General features: G+C 39.3%; 1 protein-coding gene across 3 annotated transcripts; it reads right to left on the minus strand.

Moving 5' to 3' along the window:
- Positions 1-305: 305 nt before the first annotated feature.
- LOC112505829 (protein SPIRRIG-like) lies at positions 306-21516 on the minus strand. 3 transcript variants are annotated; one of them, XM_025109853.1, is made up of 20 exons: positions 20899-21516; positions 19443-19512; positions 19286-19371; positions 19012-19147; positions 18867-18923; positions 18151-18315; positions 16903-17094; positions 16752-16817; positions 16553-16667; positions 15133-15411; positions 14294-15033; positions 13144-13849; positions 12523-12625; positions 11338-12416; positions 7801-9445; positions 4063-7041; positions 3039-3332; positions 2651-2957; positions 2256-2402; positions 306-1959 (listed from the first exon to the last, which is right to left on the minus strand). In XM_025109853.1, exons 1-20 carry the CDS (start codon positions 21066-21068, stop codon positions 769-771), a joined length of 10527 nt encoding a protein of 3508 aa, XP_024965621.1. In that variant the 5' UTR covers positions 21069-21516; the 3' UTR covers positions 306-768. The 3 variants fall into 3 exon arrangements, with proteins under 3 accessions (XP_024965621.1, XP_024965620.1, XP_024965619.1); XM_025109852.1 differs by having other exon boundaries at positions 11338-11641; positions 11726-12416; positions 14294-15411; XM_025109851.1 differs by having other exon boundaries at positions 14294-15411.
- Positions 21517-22718: the final 1202 nt, after the last annotated feature.

Below are 22718 nucleotides of genomic sequence, written 5' to 3' on the forward strand. Positions count from 1 at the left end.
CATTTGAACAACTCAACCTAATGCTCTTACAGTTTGAAAATAATACCATTACAATTAAAGATAGTCATTTGAACAACCCAACCTAATGCTCTTACAGTTTGAAAAATCTTAACGGTTGGTCCGAGGTCACCATGAAGATGAAGAGCCTTCTCAACTCAAAATTTTCAAATCCCCACCAAGTATATTCATATATGAATATGTAATCCCATGAAGATGAAGAGCAAATGCCCACCACGTATATTCACATGTGAATTCAATACCATCCATCAAACCATTGGCAAAATTCACCATAAAAAAACCCTCTATAACTCAAATTTCCACTATAGATTTGAAGACTAAAACAAATGATATATGTGTAGTGCATGCATATTCTTACAAAAAAAAATAACAATAAAACACAACACAACCCCAAGCCAAATTAGGGGCATTTCATTACAACACTCATCTCCCCCCTCCTCCCTTAACACAACTATACAAATTCAAATCATATAATCTAAGATTTCCCCCTTCTCTTTCCTTCCTTTCTTCCTTCCTTCCTTCCTTCTATGTACACCATTTCCGGCATCCCATCCGATCGACACAAGTTCACGATAAAACAAAAACAAGAAACGTTTCATGTACCTCCAATTCCGTGATTTCACCCGTCAACTGTTTCTTCCTCGTAATCCCCGGCCAGCCCTTTTCGTGTTTGGAGGATAGGATGGACGCAGAACCCTTTAAACGGTTCTTTCTTACCGACAATATGATTACCTCAAACCCCTACCTAAATCACCCCCTTCTGATAGAATTCCGCAAGCTTTCATCGGGTAACGTCCACGAGATCAAATGGCCGCCGGCATCACCGCTCAGAAGTTGCTTCATGTCGCTCGTGAGGTGAAGGGCGGTGACGGAGTGTTTGTGACCCCTGAGGACCTTTCGTAGAACCAGTGTGTACTCGGGCACCTTTGCACCGAGCCCTAATCCACACGACTGGCTCGAAGACACCTTCCCATGAGGGGTAGTTTGGACATTTTCGCTAGAGTTATGAACCATTTGCCAAACCTTAACCGCACCACTCTGATGACCCGATACGTACCAGTTGGTTTCCAGCCAATCAGAGAAGGTACAAGTGGTCACCGACACGATGAAATCAGACGGAAGCTGAGAAGTATTAACGACCGATAGACAGTCTCCGTTTATACTCCAAACTGCAAGCATGATTCCTGCAGCTGTCACAATTTCACCGGTTAGTTCGTTCATATAAATAGCTGACACCGGAGATGAGAACTCCGGCAGCTGCCGAATGAAAACCAACGAGCTAAGATCCCATAAAATCACACTGCGATCATCTGAACCGCTAATAATAATCATATAAGGCTGGCAAATATGAAGACAAGTGATCTTAGCCGTGTGAGCGGAAAGCGCTTTCTCCAATTGTAAGCTTCGTGGTCCACGGAACCCACTGTAGCCACTAGTCCGCCAAACGCAAACCAACCCGTCGTCTGAACCGGTGACCAGAACCTGACCATCATGGCTAGCACTGGCACACTGGATCTGGTTGCCACCATGGAGGTTCTCATGGGTCGAGAAGAGTTTATCTTGATCGTAGCTCAAATATCTCAAACTACGGTCGGGGAAACCCCACGCGACATAATTGAAGTAGGTTCTCGGTTTAAGTAGATTGTTTGGACCGACCATAAGGATTTTGTCGTTAGAAGTGACGATTTGGGCTATGGAAGATGCACTTTTACGAATCTCATGTGGAACGAGATAGGTGGAGTATTTGAGCAGATTGATAGGAGGTTTTCGATCCTTCTTTCTTTTGGCGTGCGCCCTATGAAATAGTTGCTTAGGTGTTTGGCCGAAGTGATTGATTTGAGCGAGAATGGATGCTTTCATTGCAGGATCGGTAACTGCATCTATGTCGACACTTCCCTCATATGTGTAGTGGTAGAACACGTTAACAGCTTCCTCAGCCGCCTGTCAAAAGGAGAATTTAAGGAAATGGAAACCAAACAAACTGGAAATATGCAGAAGCATTCGATCACTTAGAAAGTTCAAATGAGAACCATATATATTTTGAGAACTTATGAACCCACTATTTCATGTATTATTCACAATGAATACCTTGAATAATCATAGGCTCTCATTGATGAATAACATTCATCATGAATAGCTATCACAACATTCATTATGAATGAAGTATGAATTAGTGGGTTTCTGGGTTCTCAAAATATTAACGGGAAAGAGGAACCGTAAAAAACATTAATCCTCACCTTCCCGCGTTGTTTATAACCAAATATGAGGTCAATCCAGTGATGCAAATTCTCCGAAACATAATCAGATTCCAGAGCTTCCCTATGCTTCCTGATGAACTCTCTAGCACTACCTTTGGCCCAAGGAGGTAGCACAACATCACCAACCTGAAAAGTACCCAGTGATGCAATTCAAAACTCATTAGCAAATCCACTGTATTGCTTTAAACATAGAATGACTGAAATATTCATAATGAATTCTTTGAATATTCATTATGAATATCCACTCATAATGAATAATCATTATGAACATCTGATTCATGGGTTACCGAATATATATGGTTCGGCGCCTAGAAATACATGAAACATTCTCAACAGGAAATCAATAAACGAAAAAGAGAAATAAAGAAACAGACCTTCTCTCCTGATTGTTTCTCTCCGAGGTCAAGATCGAATCTGTTTTCCAGGAATTCCGGCATATAAAAGAATTCCGGAATCAGTTCCTTTACGTCCGATGTGTTGCCTCTTCCGGCGGCACTTGACCATGTATCCCGTACACTATTGAAAAGGCGATCAGCATGATCAAACTGACCACCCTGCAGCTTTTGATTCTCTGTACTGAACGGTGGCAAGCGTAAAAGATAAAAAAGAACAATCCCCGCACTAGAATAGTGAGAACCATAATGAAATTTGGGGATTTCCGGATCATCCCAGCTTTCATACCTGATAAAAAGTCAAAATGATAAGAAGGGAGTAACAAAAGATCCCAACTATCTGAAAGAAAAAGTATAAAATAAATCCAACCTTTTCTTGAACTCATCTTCTCCCTCTTCTGTTTGACATCCCATGGGTTTGTCGAGTTTACGGAATGATTTTTCATTGGTTAAGTCCAGATTTTCGCTCTCGTAATCCGACAAAACCCAAGGGAAGACTGGATATTGAGTAAGATCACTGTACCCACGACCTGCAAGCGTGTTTAGATGCATCAAGTACTGGAAATTGCTGATTTCTCCGTATTGCCATCTCTTGGAGAAGGATTTCGCCATAATCTTAAAAGCGCTTTCTTGTTTCGCTGATCCTGAAATCGTGGTGTCCAACCTGTTTTAAAGAACGAAACTTCGGTAAGCCAATAGCTTTAACAACACAATTATTGCTTAATGGTATAGAAAGTGGCTTATTCGGTAAGCTTCTAGGGGGAGCTTTATATAGAAAGCCAAGTTTTTTTCCAAATTTGCCCATCCCAATTAAAAAACACTCTTTTTCCATCTATGAAAAAACCTCATAACCAAAAATCTTCTTAATTTATACAGACAGATTAAACCACACAGACAGCTTTATCCGTACAGCATTTAGGACCTGTTTGTTAGCAGCTTATAAAGACTAATGGGATTCACAGCTTATTTGGTCAGCTATACGTGACTGTTTGGTTTTGGCTTAATGATATAGAAAGTGGTTTATTAAGTAAGCTTCTAGAGGGGAATTTTATAAGGAAAGTCAAGTTTTTTTCCAAACCTGCCTCTTCCATTAAAAAAACACGGTCCTTCCATCTATGAAAAAAACCCTCCCAAACAAAAATCTTCTTGATCTATACAGACAGATTAATCCATACAGGACTTAATGGAAAACCAACCAAACAGCCCCTAAATGACCTTTTGACAAATTATTTTTTAAAATCCATGATTCTTGTGTATGTATCAAAGAGGCATTCTTCTGTTAAGCAGTGGCATTCTTAAACTAGTCAAAAGGTCATGGATTTTATAAAGAAAACGTCAGAAGGTCATTTAATGGAAGGACCCGTAAATTAAATCGAATGGGGATATAAACATACATGCTGTTTCTTGGAAGATTCAAGGCCACCAAGTTCTTGAAAACTTCTTCCCTCTCCTTTTTATGGAAAACGAGAAGATCGTTGCATCCATCCATGCTGAATATCTCAATAGCAACAGGACGCAGCTGGTAATCTCGTTTCAAGATTTCGTGGACGCTATTCAGCTTCCACATTCGCCACGGATGAGGTACGTTTCCACTATTCGTAACTTTCTCCTTACCCCATGAGCCACTATTATAAGCCCAAGCACGTCCACCCGTATGTGATTTTACGGTCATACCCCATGATGAAGTTAACTTGGAACCGGAGTCCATACTGCAAGAGAAATCTTTCGTTACACCTAAAGCTTGATCGATAACCGAAAGTTCACCTTCACATTCCTTCTCACAAATGCAACCAGATTCATCGATATAGAAGTTCTCTATGACATATAAACAAAGTTCTCCGATAAGAAAGATCCCATCGTGTTTATCAAGACCCACAACTCGTTCACAATTGTATCTGAATTTTATCTTCTCGGTATGTTCAAGATAAGGCCGAATTAAGTACTCCCCGTTGTTACTAAGATCCTTATCGATTTTATCCTCCATTGCTCTAACCTCTTCGAATCTCGTTGAAGATGACTTCTTTGGAGAACTTAAGATAGATTTTTCTTGAATGCTTTCCGTTAGTGGTGCAGTTGCTGAACTGGATTTCATACTAAATCCAGCAGCAGAATGAAGACTTTCATCGTTAATGCTACTATCCCTATCGTTATTCCATCCAAATCTACCCAAAGCCTCATCTTTCACACCATCTGATTCCTTAGTGATGGAATCACCGTACAGTTCGTCATCAGGAGTTTCCTCCTTCCCATCGCTCAGCACAATATTAGAGTAAGAATCCGACTCGGCATCAGCATCGGAATCATTAAGATCGTTATCTGTTTTCTCCTTTGATATCTCCCCAAATTCTAACTTCCCGTTTAGAATGTGTTGGACCGTGTCAACTTTTAGTTTGCAGCGCTCCAATTTCTTCCGCATTCTATACGGGCCTTCAATCGGGCAAAGCTGCCATTCGGGCTCTTCGCTCGAAAACGATTTGGGCAACGAGAATACACCTTGCTCGTGTACAAGTTGCTGAAGATGTGTTTGCCATTCACTTTCAGCATGGAGTACCCATCCATACTTATCTTGACGAACAACTCTGAGTTCCGTACACATTGCATCACGAACCAAATCCAATGCAATTCTCCGTTCATTAACTTGCTCCCAATGTCTTTGGTCCAATTTCATCGAATCCCTTAATTTTCTACCGATCTCTTTCTTTCGACGACCATCCATACCTTTGATTCGCACTCCCGGGAACTTCACCGAACCCGCAACATACTGCACCCACATAATGGTGGCACATTGTTCCAAAGTTTTATTAACAACTAGTTCAGACATATTTAGCCACTCGAAGAAGGTGGACAGACTTCCGGTAAGCAGGAGGTCAAAACCACCATGAAGAACGTCCAAAACCGGTCCTTGGTTCGGTTTGGATACGAGCATGTCCTCCAGTGCAGGTCTACGGTGCACCAAAAGATGCCGGAGAATATCAACTGCCAAATGCTGTGCATGCGGTCTCTGATCGTGTAGAAGTGAGATCAAGTTTATACAAAGACAGCACATTAGATCGGTATCAAGATTACTCGGGCAAAAGATTATTCGGCTATGAGCAATGAGTAACTGTAAAACCGTGCATATATCTATCACCCCGTCATCTTGTACCGCACTGGGACCCATCATTCTCTTCCGTGGCTCGATTTGTAAACCTAATCGTGAAAGAAACTCATCTTCTCCGATGGATATTAAGAACGAAGGAAGGAAACAGTACATGGTAATACGATTCATATTCTTAAAAATCGCGTGTACGTAAGCATCAAGTTGCTTGGCTCCTCTTCCGATAGACAAAATCCCTTTGCCAGCCGGCAGTGCTTGTTCGATTCGACCATCTTTGTTTGCGAGCTGTAACATAGACAACAAGAATTCCAGCGTCTTCAGTACAGCAGCAGGCTGAGGAAACGCACCCATATAAGCACGATCGACAATCATCCAACACAGAGCGTCTAGATTCAACGACCATCGGGTCTTATCTAATTTCTTCTCATCTTCCTCATCATCACGCAAGAGCCGCCTTTCGAGGAAGTTCATGAGTCTAGTAAGACACAAACCCTGGAAAACCAATACAGATTCAGCATCAACATACAAAGGAACCGTCTCCAAAATGCTTTCGATAATCGGTGTCGCTTTTATCTGCTCAGTTACAAAATCGGCAAGAACTTCCACCATGAAGTCTAGAACAGCCGTTGCCCCTACAGAACAAGGACCACCACCATAACCGGAATCATCCACATCAAGAAGCAGTTGCGGATTAACCGTAGAAAACGGATTTGGTACTTGGAAAGGGGACTTGAGGTTGGGAGTTGAATCGAAGTCGTTCAGAGATACAGCAGATTCCATGGAAGGAGAGGCGGTCGATTGAGTTTTGAATTCATTGGCACTCCCGAGCCAAGATGGTAAGGCGAAACCACCCTGGGATGGAGAGGGTGTCGCCTGAAACCTCGAAATAGATCTCTCTGATAACAATGGGGAATCATATATACTTAGAGATGGGGAACTCGGTGATCCCGTTGGGTGAACAGCCACCGGAGTGATTTTGAGATCGTGAAAATTTAACTGCTTGTCGGAAGGGGCAACCGCTGGCTGGTCAACGGGTTCACAATCTTCTTCGCTTGACTTTTCCATGGCAACGGGAGTGTCTTCAGAACTTGCACTTCCCTGTGCTGGAGGGAAGCTTCTGAGGCTTATGGAGGTCTTAGCAGACTCTTCCTGCTCAACGGGCAAGCTCGAAAACAATTTCTCGGAACTATAAGCATCGTCACCGGTGCCATCGTTTATGTTTTTGTCTTCGGCCTTTATCGACAGCTCTTTCGCCATCATCACAGCATTAGCAGACCTAAAACACAGGAAAAAAACACTCAGCAAATTAAAAAAAAAAGCAAATCAACTTGCTTTGGATTATAGATTCATGTTTCGTGTAACGAAGGGGTGTTTGCGGTGCAGTTTGGTGCCAGACCGCAAACCGCACTGCATATGCAATTTGAGCATTTTTCGCACCACATATATCTCAAACCGCAAAGAAAACGCACCGCATTATGCGCTTAGTACCTTACGCACTTTACATCTAGAATGCAATAATTATAAGATTAAAACTTTATCTAGAATCAATGATAATGCGACCCTAGTAAAATAAAAGTTTAAATACATCTGATTCCCAAATACATATTGCATAATTAAAAAGTCTAAGAAAACTAAAAATATTATATAATTAAAGAGTCTAAGAAAACTAAAAATATTACGTAAATTAGCCTAATTATTATACATATAATATAAATTAAAACATATATATAACATGTGGGGTGCGGTTTGATAACTCAAAACTGCAAACTGCGCCGCACAGTGCGGTTTGGTAAAAATGCAAACTGCAAACCTTTTTGCGGTGTTTTCCTTTTCCAAAAAAAAAACCTTTTTGCGGTGTGGTGTGGGCAGTTTGTGCGATTTGGATGAACCCTCCTAGTCTAACGTACTTTCAGAACTTTCATTTTGGTACCTCATATGTGATATCTCAAACATTTAGACCAAAAAACGTTACACAAAAATAGAACGCGGATCAAATTACAATTTTCCCAGAAGAAAACCGAGAGAGAGGTAGGACCTGGCACATGAGAAATAAAGATCCACGCAACTCTCGAGAAATTCAGCTCGTCTGCAAACAGCAGAAAATGGAGGACACATTTTCGCAAGATCAACCAAGAATCGAAGAACGGATGCTGCAGCAGCAGGAGCAGAAGCATCTCCACCCATAAGACGAGCGGCATAAGTTTTGTGCATCAAAGCTTCACCCTGAAGCTCTCCAGTCATTTCTGCATTTCCTTCGGCAAGCTCCGCCGCAAGCCCGGCATTAGCCTGATTAAGATTCCCGCTTTCAAAGGCAAGCATTGTCTGGGCAGACAACCTATCAAATGTCGATTTAGCCATTGCAATAACGGAATCCAAAAGTTCTAAAAATCTTATATCCACAAGACTTGCATCACTCGGCAATAACGCATGAAAGTCCAGCAGACGAACTTCGGGTACTCTCGGATACACGGCCTTACCAAATATCAGACAAAACAACACATAATATATATCGGGAGAGTCGTAGAAACTCGGGAGAACCCTCGTCAATCCTTGATACCCTCCACTCGTTCGAAATTTAAGAGCGAACGTCGGAGAAGAGGTAAGACACACACCAAGGAGAGTCATAATCCATCTCATGCTAGTAGGATGAACGGCTTCGTCAAGAAAATACGTTATTAATTTAGACGAGACGATCTTATGCCATTGCTCAAGCAGCTCTTCAGATGCTATTGTTACCAAGAGATCGATTAGCATCTCGAGCAGCATATTTCTAACGATAATATGCTTCCCCATTGGCTCCCTCATTATCTGAGTCCGTGATGACAGTTCCGGGGGATCGAAAGTCATAATTACAAACCTAACAACATGTTCCAGTTCCGAGATGACAAATCCGTCCTCCAAGATAACTCCTAGAAGGACGACTAACTTTTCCAGCACAGGAACCTCGACATCGCCCCTTTGTAGCGTTACGAGCAGATGTTGAACAAGGTTTATCCTACGTAAAATGGTAAGATTATGATTCCTGTACCAATGCATTGAGACTAGATTCTCGAGAAATCCCAAAAGAGCGATTTGTATCGGGACCGCAGCTGCTACCCACACGGTCCAGTCCAATAATACATGCTCAACCATATCTGCATTTGAAAGAACTATGCAATTCGGTGTTTCGGCAGGAATGTCGTGATCATCGAGTTCCGATATATGACTGAAAGAATCTTTAGGCATAGAAGAAAAGTCATCCATTACCTCATCTGAACCAGCCGAAGAAACTTCATCCTGGAACTTGGTCAGATTAAGCTCGTCAAAGCTGTTTTCGTATACAGTCGTTACAGGCGATAGATTATCGATCAACTTCTTAGGTCCCGGAAAAGAAGCCTCACAAGCAGCAATTTGAAAAAATATCTCGAGCGAACGCATGTCGAACAACGACATTCGAGAATGCAGAAAGAGAGCTAGCAAATGATACCCTCTAAAAGCTTGCATRTCTCTAATATTTTGTGGATTTTGATTAAGCGCGCAAGCAAGCAGCGTCAATGCCATTTGCAGCATGTCACTGGTTTCCGCCACTTCAACAAGAGCTAAGACCACGGCTATTCCACCAATGGGACGAACAGTTTCACCGATTATAGAGTGCTTACAGACATAAACATCACCATGAAGACGTCCAAAACGCGGTATACCTGGCGGAAAAAGATTCAGAAAACTTTAGAAATGTCCCAAGAAGTACGGCCCTTGGTGCACCAAGGCTCCTCGGTTTTTACCAGGGTTGGGAAGGAAGTCCTTGAACGGCCTTTCCCATGCATTTTTGCAAAGAGGTTTGTTTATGTGATTCAAACTCGTGACCTTACTTTCACAAATGAATAACCAAACCAAACGAGCCCATTATATCCCACCCAAAGGTGGGGGTAGAGCAGTTGTTCCCGTGAAGATCCAAGTATTGTGAAAAGTGTGTGAAAGAGAGAAAAAGCATATAAGATGAATTTTGAGAAGGTAGTTACATGTAAGCAATAACATACAAGTATAGGCAGGTACAAGAAAAACACAAACACATTCATAAATGAATAACTTTAGCAATTGGTGGATGCTCAATGAAACAAACCCCACCCCCCCGGCCCAATAACCATACATAAGAAGCTAAAAAATTTAGATGGTTATATGTATAGGGGCAGGTTCAAATGAGAATCATAAATATTTTGGCAACCATGAGAACTAGTGTTGCATATACATTATACGAATTTCAATGAGTATACACATCAGTGCGTATATACTTGCATAGATAGTATAAATATACAAATTCTCAAATGCATATTTTAATAATGTATAAGCATCAATGCATACATACATATATATATATATATTTGTGTGTGTAAATATGTATAGAGTTTTCACACATATATATATATATATATATATATATAGAGGGAGGTTCAAGGAAGAACCCCAAAAAAATGAAAAAATAAAAAAATGAGCAACACTCTTTCATCTGGACGTATGCACAAGTGCATACAAGTTATTGAAGTTGTTTCTTGGTTTTTATGCACGTGTGCATGTTATGCACATATGCATGCCGAACAAATTGCTTACAAATTACTAGTATACACATATGCATACCGTCTAAATGAATAGTCACTAGGGTGTTCCTCATTTTTACATTTTTTTGCGGTTTTCCCCAGAAACCGACATATATATATGTGTGCATATATATATATATATATATATATACCCTTGAAAGAGTGCATAATAGCTCACTGATAGAGCGCTCTTGTGCCGAAGATGATATGTGTGTGTGTGTGGCGCATAAGGTTGGGTTCTGGTGAGAAGGGTAAAAAGGGATCTCCACCTTTGGATCAATCCTAATTGAAGATCAACACTATTGAGATGCACCGGATCAATTCCTTCTAAAGCACAATTCATGAGTGGACATGAGAATAACAATGATCACGGGTGGAGATCCCTTCTTACGCTTCTCACTAAACTCTTTTTCTCACACGATCCTTTGTTATGTGCATATATATATATATATATATATATATATATATATGTATGTATATATATATATGTATGTATATATATATATATGTATGTATGTATGTATGTATGTAAGTATGTTTGTGTGTGTGTGCATATATATATGTGTGTGTGTGTGTGCATATATATATATATATGTGTGTGTGTGTGTGTGCATATATATATATATATATATAGAGAGAGAGAGAGAGAGAGAAAAAGGATCATGCGAGAAGTTAAACAATTTGCGAGAAGGCGAGAAGTTCCAGTATCATATATGATTCCTTTGGGTGTGTTTAATCATATATGATTAAGTGTCTATTTGTTGTCAATGTAACATGTGTTTTATCATATATGATTAAGCATACATATCATGCATGTAATCATATATAATATTGAAACTTCTCACCTCTCTCAAATTGTTCACAACTTCCAGTATGAAACCAACTCTATATGTGTGTGTGTGTGTGTGTGCGCATATATTAGTTCTCATGGTTCTCGAAATATTTATGGTTCTCATTTGAACTTCCTCTCTATGGATATTAGTTACAAGTTGGCAACAGACCTCCAATAGGGGAAGCAGCAGCTGACAATGGATCAACAAGATTGAGCATTGACAAAGTTCCAGATGCCGGAAAGGCTTCCGTAGATGTTCCATCAAATGCAAATATGAGTTTCCTTCCCGAGAGTTGTAGCGCGAGGTTCCCTAATCTTTCAAAATCCCAAACCATTCCACTACGGTCCGTCCTCGATCCTCCTTGCTTATTACCGCTCTCAGTCCTCTGATTGTTAGAACTCAACGCCAATTCTGTTTCTAGTGAATCTAAGATGGCCATACTTCCCCCACGACAAGCCTGGTTAGGGACAAACTGCAAAAGATTCGTGTCTTGAAAGAGTCCCCGATACCCTCTACCCAAAATATACATAAAATAAATGGAACCCGGTGTCAATACTTCTTCAAAAAGATAGCAAGATCGTAGCTTCCACGCCAAATCACCGACCCGGGCACAAGTTATCGGTGTTCCAATGGTTACCTGCAAAGACTTGCCGCCAGGAGAGGGGGAATATCCTAACCTCCCCGTGTGTCTAAGCTTCCCGTTAAGATACACATATGCAACACTTGCTTGGAAGAGTCCGGCCAACGCATTCGGTTTGCTATGCACCACGGCGAGATGATGCCATTGTTCTTCACTTATATCTAACCCCGAAAAAGATAATGAAGATGAATTGCTGGTTGCAAGGGTTAAAGTCCCATCCTCCTGAAGATAAAGTTCTGCGTAGAATGTATTGCCGCCATCCGTAGCACCGACTGAGAACATGCGTAGAACTTGTGGGCCCGTATGCCTTTTGGAAGGTTCCGTATCTTTTGCATTTGTTTTCAAGAGATTCTGATATTGAAACCAACAAACGAACGAATAACCTGCAGCAGGGGGCCATGATCTCTCTCCTAGCGACACATGAATTGACGCATATCCGATCTTTCTCATATCCATCTCTAAAAATGGTGCAAGAGGAACGTTTTCCAAGGCCGTGTCTTGCATCAGAACCATCCTTTCCATCATATCGACAAGAATATGGCCGGGTTTCTTCTGTCTAACTTGCAGAATGCATCTAATAATCATTCTAAGTTCCGCTGGTGACAATCTGAAACGAAAAACACATACTGAGATGAAAAGAGGACTCTAAATGTGGGTTGAGTAATATTTGATGAACAATTAAGATATAATTTCTAGAGTTGAAAAAGTTTAACCTATAAGCCCCAAGTACTTCCACAATCTTTAAAGCATGGGAAAGTAGAGAAGATGAACCCGAAAGAAACGGATAAATTGTCTCCAGAAGAAGTTCCACACAACCTGAACAGAGGAACACAACAAAAATAAGATATAAGTTGCTTCTAAGGCTATGTTTCGCAAACTAGCCAATAAGCTAGTTGTTGTATAATAAGATAGTTGTTGTATAATAAGCTAGTTGTTAGCTGAACAGCTAGCCGGTGGCTAATAAGCTAGTTGTTAGCTGATAAACTAGTTATCAGTCACGTTTGGTAAAAACTAACTAATAAGTTGGATGACAGTGTAAAATGATCTAAAAGAATATGTTAAAAAATTAATTGAAGAAGAAGTGACCCCGGAGCTTATTAAAAACCCATTTGAAGTAGCGTTTCAAAAAGCTATCTTATACATGGGTTTTTGGCTCCCTATCGGGGCTTTTTCTATAACTCAAAAAATAAGCTAGTTTATGGAGCTTATTGAAAACCCAGTTGAAGTAGTTTTTCAAAAAGCTAGCTTATAAGTTGGTTTATGACTCACCTAACGGGGATTTTTCAATACGCTTAAAAAATAAGCTACTGTGGTACAGATGTAAAATGAACTACCTGCAGATGTTAGGTTCTCTAGATTAAAGGGGCCAGCCCAAGCAAGTTCATCAATAAGTTTAAGCAACTCCAGCTGAAGTTTCGGAGTGAAGAGCAACAATGAACGGATGAGAACCCTAATTGCACCAGCATTATATATTCTCTCCTTAGTAGCAAGAAACGTGCCCGACTGAGTAATTATAGGGAAAGCAGTTGAGGAGTTTCCAACAGCATTTGATGACGATGATGCTGTAGTTTCTGGGGTCGAAAATGGTGGAAGTATGATCTCAAGCGCAAGTTCAAGAAGCAACTGCATTACTTGCCTTTCACACTCCACACATATCAAGCCGGACTCCGATAAAAGATCATAGAAAGTATGTGAGGATAGAATTGAATTTAACTTTTCCCTATTAACAGCATTATTGTACACCCCAGCTGTCGTTACACGCAATAAATACGTGAAAACCCTCATGCAAACCGTTACGAAAGATGGTTCGATACACCCTTTATCTCCCTGAAAACTATGAAGTGTTGTTAAGAGGAGAGAAAACCCAGTGGCTTCACCGAATACTCTCTGAGCGGAACTATTGGCTCCTAAAATCCGCCATATTGCTCCAAAAACATCACATTTTGCATCATCTTGAAGATCATATTGAGATCCCAAAGCACTCGTAACCATCCCACTCTTTGAAACTTCAACCAACATGCTCAATTCCTCAGAATGGGCCTAATGAAGATGGAATATTTGGTTCAATTAGAAGTTGAAAAAATCAAAAAAAATCAAACAGTAAGCAACAAAAATATGGCCAACAACCCTTCGGTTAATTCAACAAGACCTTCGGATTGCTCTGAAATGGTCCCCAGATTGAGTCCCATCAGGGCCACTGAAGCTTTTCCCATCTGCCAACTTCGGGGCTCCATGGGATTAGTCGAGGTGCACGCAAGTTGGCCCAGGTACGGGTTATTTAGGAAAATGATCTGTCAGATTTTTTTAATGCATGACCTTTTGACAGATTTTTTTAATGCATGACCTTTTGACAGATTATGAGACATTCTAGCCTTCTTTAATTTGTCAGCATCATGCAAATTGAGAAAGAATAAGTTAGAAAGCTATAGCTATTTTCCTAAATAACCCGTTTGGACACCCACGGTTATCATAAAAAAGACCAACCTGTGCGGAATCTTCAATAATTAGACATGATAACACACGTAGGACGCCAGGACGGTGAACATCAGACACCAAAAAAGGAAGAGCGGTAGTTACACCATTAGCAGAACGGAATGTCACTTGATTCTGTTCTGCTTTCTTCAGTAAGTAGAACAAACAATCCCAAGCAACCGCAATTGTGCCTTCGGCTTCAAAAAGAGAGAACTTTCCGGAACCAGACTCCCTTAATTTTGGAGATGAAATAATCGCATCTTTACTGTGTAAATGTTTCTTGAAGTTGCTCGAGTTGGACTTCCTTTCCAGATCATCACCGTCACTGTTGTGCTGCTCCGGACCCAACAGAAACTTGTGCTGCTTGAGATCATCCAGCAGAACTTCCAACACACCAACTTCTCGCAACACTCTTTTGTACTGTTGATCAAACGACAATAATTTTATAAAGAACGATAAGATTGTGCGCTTCAACTCGGATACTATATGTTGTTGCAATAAGCAGCAAAGCGCGAGCAGTTCTTGTTCAGGTATGCAATTAACGACAGTCACTGCGTACTCAAGAATCTTAAGGATGATTTCTTGCAAAGAGGGAGGGAAACCGCCCATATTTAGGATCAATAACGGCACCGTCCGCAACTGCTGACACAACATATAGTTGTCGAGATGGCTCGAGAATATCTTGAACATCCTATTTAGCACTTCCGCCTGCAGCTCTCTGCTATCTGCTTTCAAGAAAATGTCCTGCAACACTTGGATGGCATCAAGATCCTTAACTTTATAATTATCTTTCTCCCAACCATCATCTGAGGACCGGTCAGAAGAGGACCAAGTTTTTCTCCTGCCATTACCCTTTGACCCTGCATCGGTTGGACCTGTTTGAGATAGATTGACAAGAACATCAAGCAATCTAGAGAGAATGGGTGAGAGACACTGTGGTGAGGTGGGTCCCTGCATTTCTGGGTCATTGGTTCGGTTTAACCCTTCTGAAGAAGAAATATGTTCAGAAGAAGATCTTGGAAGGGTAGTTTCAAAGTCTTGAGCTTTTGAAAGAACTAACGCAAACTGAACGAGATACTGGTATCCATGAGCATTACGAACATCCTCCCTCAGCCTGGTATCACCAGCCTCTACAGACAACAAAAACAACAAGCTTTTATTCCTAAACTAGTAAACCAAATAAACATTATAAGACGGGCAACCCTAAAGCAAGCAGCAAGTACAAAAGAAATGATTGCATAAGTTGAATTAGAGCTGATAATTTGTGGGTCGGGCCTAACCTATTTTTCTTGCCCAATGGGCCTAATATGGCAAACCCAATTACCCAAGCCCTTTTTACGGGCTTGAAAACTTGCCCATTCCCGCTCTATAAGTGGGCCAGGCTTACCCACAGGCTAAGGGGCCTAGAAACCTTTTTATATATTTTCAAGAAAACATAACTTCTATAAATTACAAGTTATGTAAAATAATTCAAAATACATAACAATTTTTCCAACTTAAATTAGATGTAAATACATAACAATGTACATAATTTAGAAAAAAACTGTTTTGCAAAATATGGAGTAGTGATAGAGGAAATGACCAAATGAGATAATAAGGAATTGATTCACTGAGGTAATTAGCTTTTACTTTTTAGATTTATAAAGTGTGTTATTAACTTATTATCATGAGTCATAATTATAAGTGGGAATTGACAAGTATCAAGAATTTTCATTTTATTTGTAAATTTTAATTACTATAAAAATATGAACGGGAAGGGCAAGCCTGCCAAAAAAAATTCCATTGCCCATGCCCGCCCATTAATTTTAACAAGTCAGTCCAGGGCTCCAGGCCCAGCCATTCTTCGAGAATGGTAATCCAAGCCCGCTTTTCTAGCGGAACGAACAGGACAGGTCTAGCAGGCCCTCCAGCCCATAAAGAGCTTTAGTTGAAATACAGTTCTACTTTTAGGGTTATTTAGCTAAGGCTACATTTGGCAAACTAGCTGATAAACTAGTCATGTTTGGTAAAACTAGCTGATAAGCTACATGACTATGTAAACTGACCTAAAAGGACATTGAAAAAGTAATTGGAAATATAAGGGGCATAACTGGTAAAAAGTGGGAAAACCCATGGAGCTTATCGACATGCTACTTGAAGTAGCTTTGGCTGAAAAAAGGGGACTTTTTCAATAAGCTCAAGATAAGGTTAGCTTATGGTTGCCAAACAGGGCCTTTATCAAAAACCAATAAACTTGAAACTGAATTAGATTCAGCAGAGAAAGCAACTGACCAGGTCTATATGACAATTCTATGCATTCAAGCAACATGTCCACAATCCCCATTGTATATGCAGGGTCGCCACTTCCTGGCTTGAAGTCCCTCACAGCGCTTAGCAGTATTTTAATCTGCAAGTGATTATTAACGGTATCAGAAACTTCAGATTCTAAAAAAAATTTGAAGAACCAAATATAATCAAGGGGATAGATTACCAGCTGATGTTTCCTTATGTACTTGGCGGTGCTTCCATTGTCGTTAGCCATAAGAAGACCAAGTATCTGGATAATGTAATGAATGTAAGACTAAAATAAGATAAATTTAACAATGATAGATATAACTGGTTATATTAATTCTTGGGGTCACCTGCATTGCATGTCTATGAAGCTGAATATTGTGCAACGGTGCAAGACCTTCTTTATATCTTGAAAATAAAATCAGAGATCCATTGGCAACCATCTTAAAGAGTAACTCAAGTGATGTGTCTTCAATCAAACTCTGAGAAGCTGCAGGATGACTTGCCAATGCCTTCATAATATGCACAATGCTGCCCTCTACCTTCAAGGATAAAGCCGAGCATTAGCAAACGTGGGAATGTTCTATTTAAGCCCAAATAAGCAATCATTATGTGGGTTATTTATAAGAGTTATAACTCGGACATATATCCTAAAACAACCAAACAAGCCCATTATATCCCACCTGGAGGTGTAGTCGGGGGGGAGGGGGGGATGTATGCAAGCGGCCTAAGCGTTTGCTTGTTAGCAGCTGAATGAGCTTAATAGGACTCACAACTTATTCAGTCAGCTATACATGATTGTTTGGTAGTGGTTTAATGATATGGATAGTGGCTTATTCAATAAGCTTCTATGGGGGGATCTATGCAGATAGACAAGTTTTTTCCGTACTTGATTCTTCCAATTAAAACACATGCTCCTTCCATCTATGAGAAAACCCTTCCAAACAAAAACCTTCTCAATCTATACAAATAGATTAATCCGCACAGACAACTTTATCCATACATGACTTTATGGAACGAACCAAACAGCCCCTAACTCTACCGAAAAGAGTACAATGCATGTTTCCGTGAAGACACTGGCTTGTGCAAAGTGTACAACATAGAAAAGGAGAAAGCAGAAACTCAAACATATATCCTAAGAGCTCTATTTAAGGGGATGATTGGAAGGCCATAAAAGCAAGGATTGCATAGATAGGCATAATGGCAGTAACAACTTGACCAAGCAGACAATGTATGTGATCAAAGATTATGTGTCTGTTTGTTAGCAGCTTAATGGGACTCGGCTTATTCAGTCAGCTATATATAATTGTTCGGTAGTGGCTTAATGATATAGAAAGTGGCTTATTCAGTAAGCTTCTAGGAGGGAGCTTTATGCAGAAAGCCAAGTTTTTCCAAACTTGCCCCTCCCAATTAAATAAAACACGCTCCTTCCATGTATGAAAAAACCTCCCAAACAAAAACATTCCTGATCTATACAGACAAATTAATCCACACAGACAACTTTATCCATACTTAATGGAAAACCAACCAAACACCCCCTATGTGTTAAAAACTTAAAATATAAACGCCATATAAATATGAGTGATAACATAGAATACCTCAAGTCGTCGATTTGGTTCTGTGTTATCCACGCCTTCTGGTTCCTTTTCAATGGAAGTAACCATTTGCCTTGTATTCCTTCCATCAGGACCCATAAGGGCATTGAGAATATGAATGAGACAACATAAGATCCCGGAATCAAGGAGAGATTGTTTATCAATAGGCTGCCAACAACAAATATAGAGGTCCATTATTTGAGATGAAGATGACAAAGATACAAATCTTCATATTGCTCATCCTTATTGCAAATCAATAACACCAACAAATCCCATAAAAAGGCCATGCTTTGCAACCATAAGCTCTTATTTTTTAGAGCTTATTGGAAGAGTCCCATTTGGTAAGCCATAAAGCTTACAAGCTAGTTTTTGGAAAAGCTACTAGTGGGGATCTTCACTTTTTTTAAAATTATTCCCCATAAGTTAGAATTGGGTAATTTTATCAACATGTCATTCTAGGTCAATTTACATTGTCATCTAGCTTACGAGCTAGTCTTTACCAAGCGTGATTAGTTTATCAGCTAACAACCAGCTTTCAGCTAGTTTGCCAAAGATAGTCAGGCTGCATAATAACACAGTTCAACTTTCATAGGTATCAAAATACAAAGTTCACAGTTGAAAATTCATACTATAAGAGCAACTAAAAAATTATTATACCATCAAAGAGTGCAATGCAGCTAAAAGAAATTATTTTAAAAGAAGAAAGGTTAAGATTGTACCGCAGACACAAGGAATTCCACTGCCTGCAAAAGATTTGAACCCGGCCGAATTCCATCCTACAAAGATACAGAAATAGTATTACTGCAGATTGAACGAAGTCATAAAGTCTGCCCAAGAGACAAAGAGAAGGATTTGAAAGAAAACCTCTGTAACCTCCGAAAAGTAGCCTATCAGACTTTCAATCTCCAACAATCGTGCTTTGCTGCTCAATTTTAACTTCTCAATATCTGTAACAAATGCTCTACCAACCACAAAAGAAAATATGTGTGTCTCTACTAACCTGCAAATTAACAACATTTACCAAGGACAGTAAATACTAAAAGCAATAACTCTAAGTTCCAACTATTTAGACTAAAAGGTGACATAAGATGAAGCAAATAATAAAGGAAAGATATAAGGAGAAGTTAAGTGGTCATACATGGTAATCAATTGTGCTACATTAGAATGTTGCTTTACAAATCTACAAAAGACATCGACAGTCATATTCAAGGCCTTTTCTTTCTCCTGCATAAACAAATACAATTGTGTCAAACAGCTACTACAAATAACTAACAAAGTAAATAGTGCGCACAAACCTTCTCCGAAGTCGATGAGCGGAACTCTTCCCAATGTCTCTTGAAGTCCAATTCCAGTTCATATTTGTCTCTGAGACACAAGGTGATACAAGTAAATCATTGGCTTTTCACAATAATCATCACTTTTACGAAATGAGTCTTTCTTCCTCTATTACAACACCAATCATGGACGCTTAGCATAAATGCTAAAATAACTTATTTGACATTCATAAGCCAAATAAAAATGGGTATACGCCACTCTTTTGCAGCACCCCCACCGTGCCGGTCCCACGGCCATCATGGGAGAGGAAAATCGCCGTGTCCCAGGGCAGGTGAGTGGCACGCAGATTCGAACCCGAGACCTCCATGATGGATTCTGGCCTCCTTACCACTAGGACTGAATGGCAGGGACCATTCATAAGGCAAATATGGACTCTTCTATTGGATTTAGAGAGTAACATTTCTAATTAAATGAAAAACTTCATTTTTTGCTTTCAATGTCCTCTCACTCTCATTAAATGGAGCAACTCTTCCATCGAGATCACACATTTGATAAGCCTAATCCATTTAACATGTTTATTTCAATGTTCATGCTCAATAATTCAATTCATTATACCTTGGGACCGATCTTACATCACCATATTAAATGCTTACCAAAGCCTAGTCAAATTTATGGACTTATGGAAGCACTCTCACCCTAAGTTCGCCAAATGATTTGATTCTTTTCCATCGAAGTTCGTCCTTTTTATTAAAGAAAATTAACAATCTTATGTCTTCTAGACCTTGGTGTAAATCCAAAATTGCAATCACAAACGCCTAAATTATTGAGAGATGAACCATCAAAAGTTGTTTTACAAGTTGTGGCTTGTTACAAGAAAGAGTTGCAAGTATTAGGAATGACCGCTATTTGTATAAAGAGGAACTCGCGATGGCTATTAGCCTATTAGTATTATGAGTTGACATATATAACGGATCTCTCGGTATTTTCCTTTTTCCACATCTATCTTATTGATTATGTAGACAAGAAAGCGCAAAACTTTGTATCTGAAATGTTCGATAATAATCAAAAATCATGTAATAACAGAGAAGCATGATCAATTATTCAATCTATCAACTATAATAGCCAGATTTTACAAATCAAATTATGCAAATCAGTTCTTCATGAACTATGTGTTTCAAGTGACATCAATTTTTCAGATCCCAATAAGAGGAAGTTGATAAAAGGATTCAACAACTTAAAGCTGATGTCTATTTCTTAAAACCTCAAATTCCAAACATTGCATTGGAAGACTTCCAGCAAACACCTTAAATTCAGTAAATCTTAACCCCTGCTACTTCAAGTTCTTGAAAAGTTTAACAATATCATCTCTATGGTAAAACAAACAAAGAAAAAAGAAAGAAAGAAAGCAACTGACTACATGATCATCTTGCATATCAATATCTTGGATACACAAAAACATGAAAAAAGAACCCTGACCTTGAAGAAGGGGACGAGAAGTAATGGTGGTTTGAAGAAGTAGTAGCATTGTTATTATCCTGATAAAGAGGTGATGGAGAGGCGGATGATGACGGAGACGATGCAGCAGAGGCAGGCCCTGATAACCCTACCTTCTCTTTGAAGTCTTTAAGCAATGATACCCATTTCATCGTTTTTAATTACCTCTCATCCGCCGGAAAAAGGAAACAAACGGCCCCTCAATTTTAACGGCAGACCGGATCCGATTACAATCCGTTAACTTAGGAGGATCTCCGAGCTGAAATAACCCCCAAAAATCCTCCGTCAAATTAATTTCAACAAAGACCGATGGGAAAAAAACCCTAAAGTGAGCTGATCGGACGAAGTCAATTAGGGGTTTCGATTTGGAACAAGAAGAATAGATGAAAAAAGATCTATAGACGATAATCTTCAAAGAAAAATGCTGATCTGTCTATATCCTCAAATTACAACAATGCCTTGATTTTTCTCCTCTTTTTGAGATTTCTTTTTGATTTTTGTGCCCTAGAACTCGATGTCTGATTGCCCTCTGGACGGCAACTCGTCGTTTGTTTCTCGCTCTGCAATTTTTCTCTTTCTCTCTCTGAAACTTTTTTTTCTTTCTCAAAGAAACTGCTAAACCCTTTGCTTTTTTTCTTCATCTTCTTCCTTAATATTTTTCAAAGGGAAATTTCCATTTTACCCCCTTGTACTATCTCGCAATAACAAATTCGGTCCCTGTATTTTTATTTCATCCTTGTGGTAGTTGACCTATGGATTTTTCGAGTAAATTCAACAAACCTAACTACTAACTAGCCCTCTCGGTAAAAAGATTCAAAATAGTTATCGGTCAAACTGATCTGGGTCGAGCTTATATTCAGCATTACTTGAGATAAAACACCGTTATGAGTGTATACTTTATATGAAGTGTTTCATATGATTTGTAGTTATTTAAACGCATTGAATTAATTCTGATTTTGTTTAGGATTTAGTTTTGGTATCGTTTGACGGGTGTGCTTTTCAATTTCGGCTTATATGAGCCAGATCAATTCGAGTTTTTGTGTGAAACACGAACTTGTCTGTGTCAGGCTTTCACAAGTTAGGTTATGAGCAATCAAGCTCGCCGTTTAGTTATGCACGTTCTGTAAAGATGGATAGTGGTTCTTTCAGCTGCGTTGAGAGTGGGAAATAAATCTGGTTGGATCATGTTTCGATTTGATATTCAATTTACCATATCTGGAAAATACAACTGTTTGTTTTAAACAAAATTTAGCAAATGAATTTGGCAGATAATCAAATGTTTGAAATGTAATTCCATTAATACAAAAAACATTATAGGAAACATTTGAATGTGTTATGAATTTTTAAATTAAAGCTACTGTCTGTTTACGTGTATGTCTTCAAAATAATTACTGCAACGTTTCAAAATCACAATCAGATAACTATATACAAGAAAATGATTAAAGTTTATTGATAGTTGTATAATTCTACACGTATTTTGAAATAATAGGTTTACTGTAGCAACTAATTATCTGCTTTTTTAAATATAATTATTTTGGTCATGAAAATTCCAAAAGAAAAGCACAATCAAACGAGAATTTGACAAACATTGCAGTTTCAAACACTCTTAAGTTGGTTTAGTTTGCTTGTTAGGTAAAGTCGTTATCGAGGAGCGGCTTGAACTGTAAAATAATCTTATCTTTAAACCCTATATTTCAATAACACAGCAATATATAACTGTTAACCACAAGGGTGGTGTCTAATTGGTTTGAGTTTTTACTCCAATTGTTAAAAGTGCATGGAGGTTTCAGGTTCAAATCCAA

Source organism: Cynara cardunculus, assembly GCF_001531365.2.
Source record: "Cynara cardunculus var. scolymus isolate 2C chromosome LG 2, CcrdV1, whole genome shotgun sequence".
In the NCBI taxonomy this organism is placed as follows: Eukaryota; Viridiplantae; Streptophyta; class Magnoliopsida; order Asterales; family Asteraceae; genus Cynara; species Cynara cardunculus.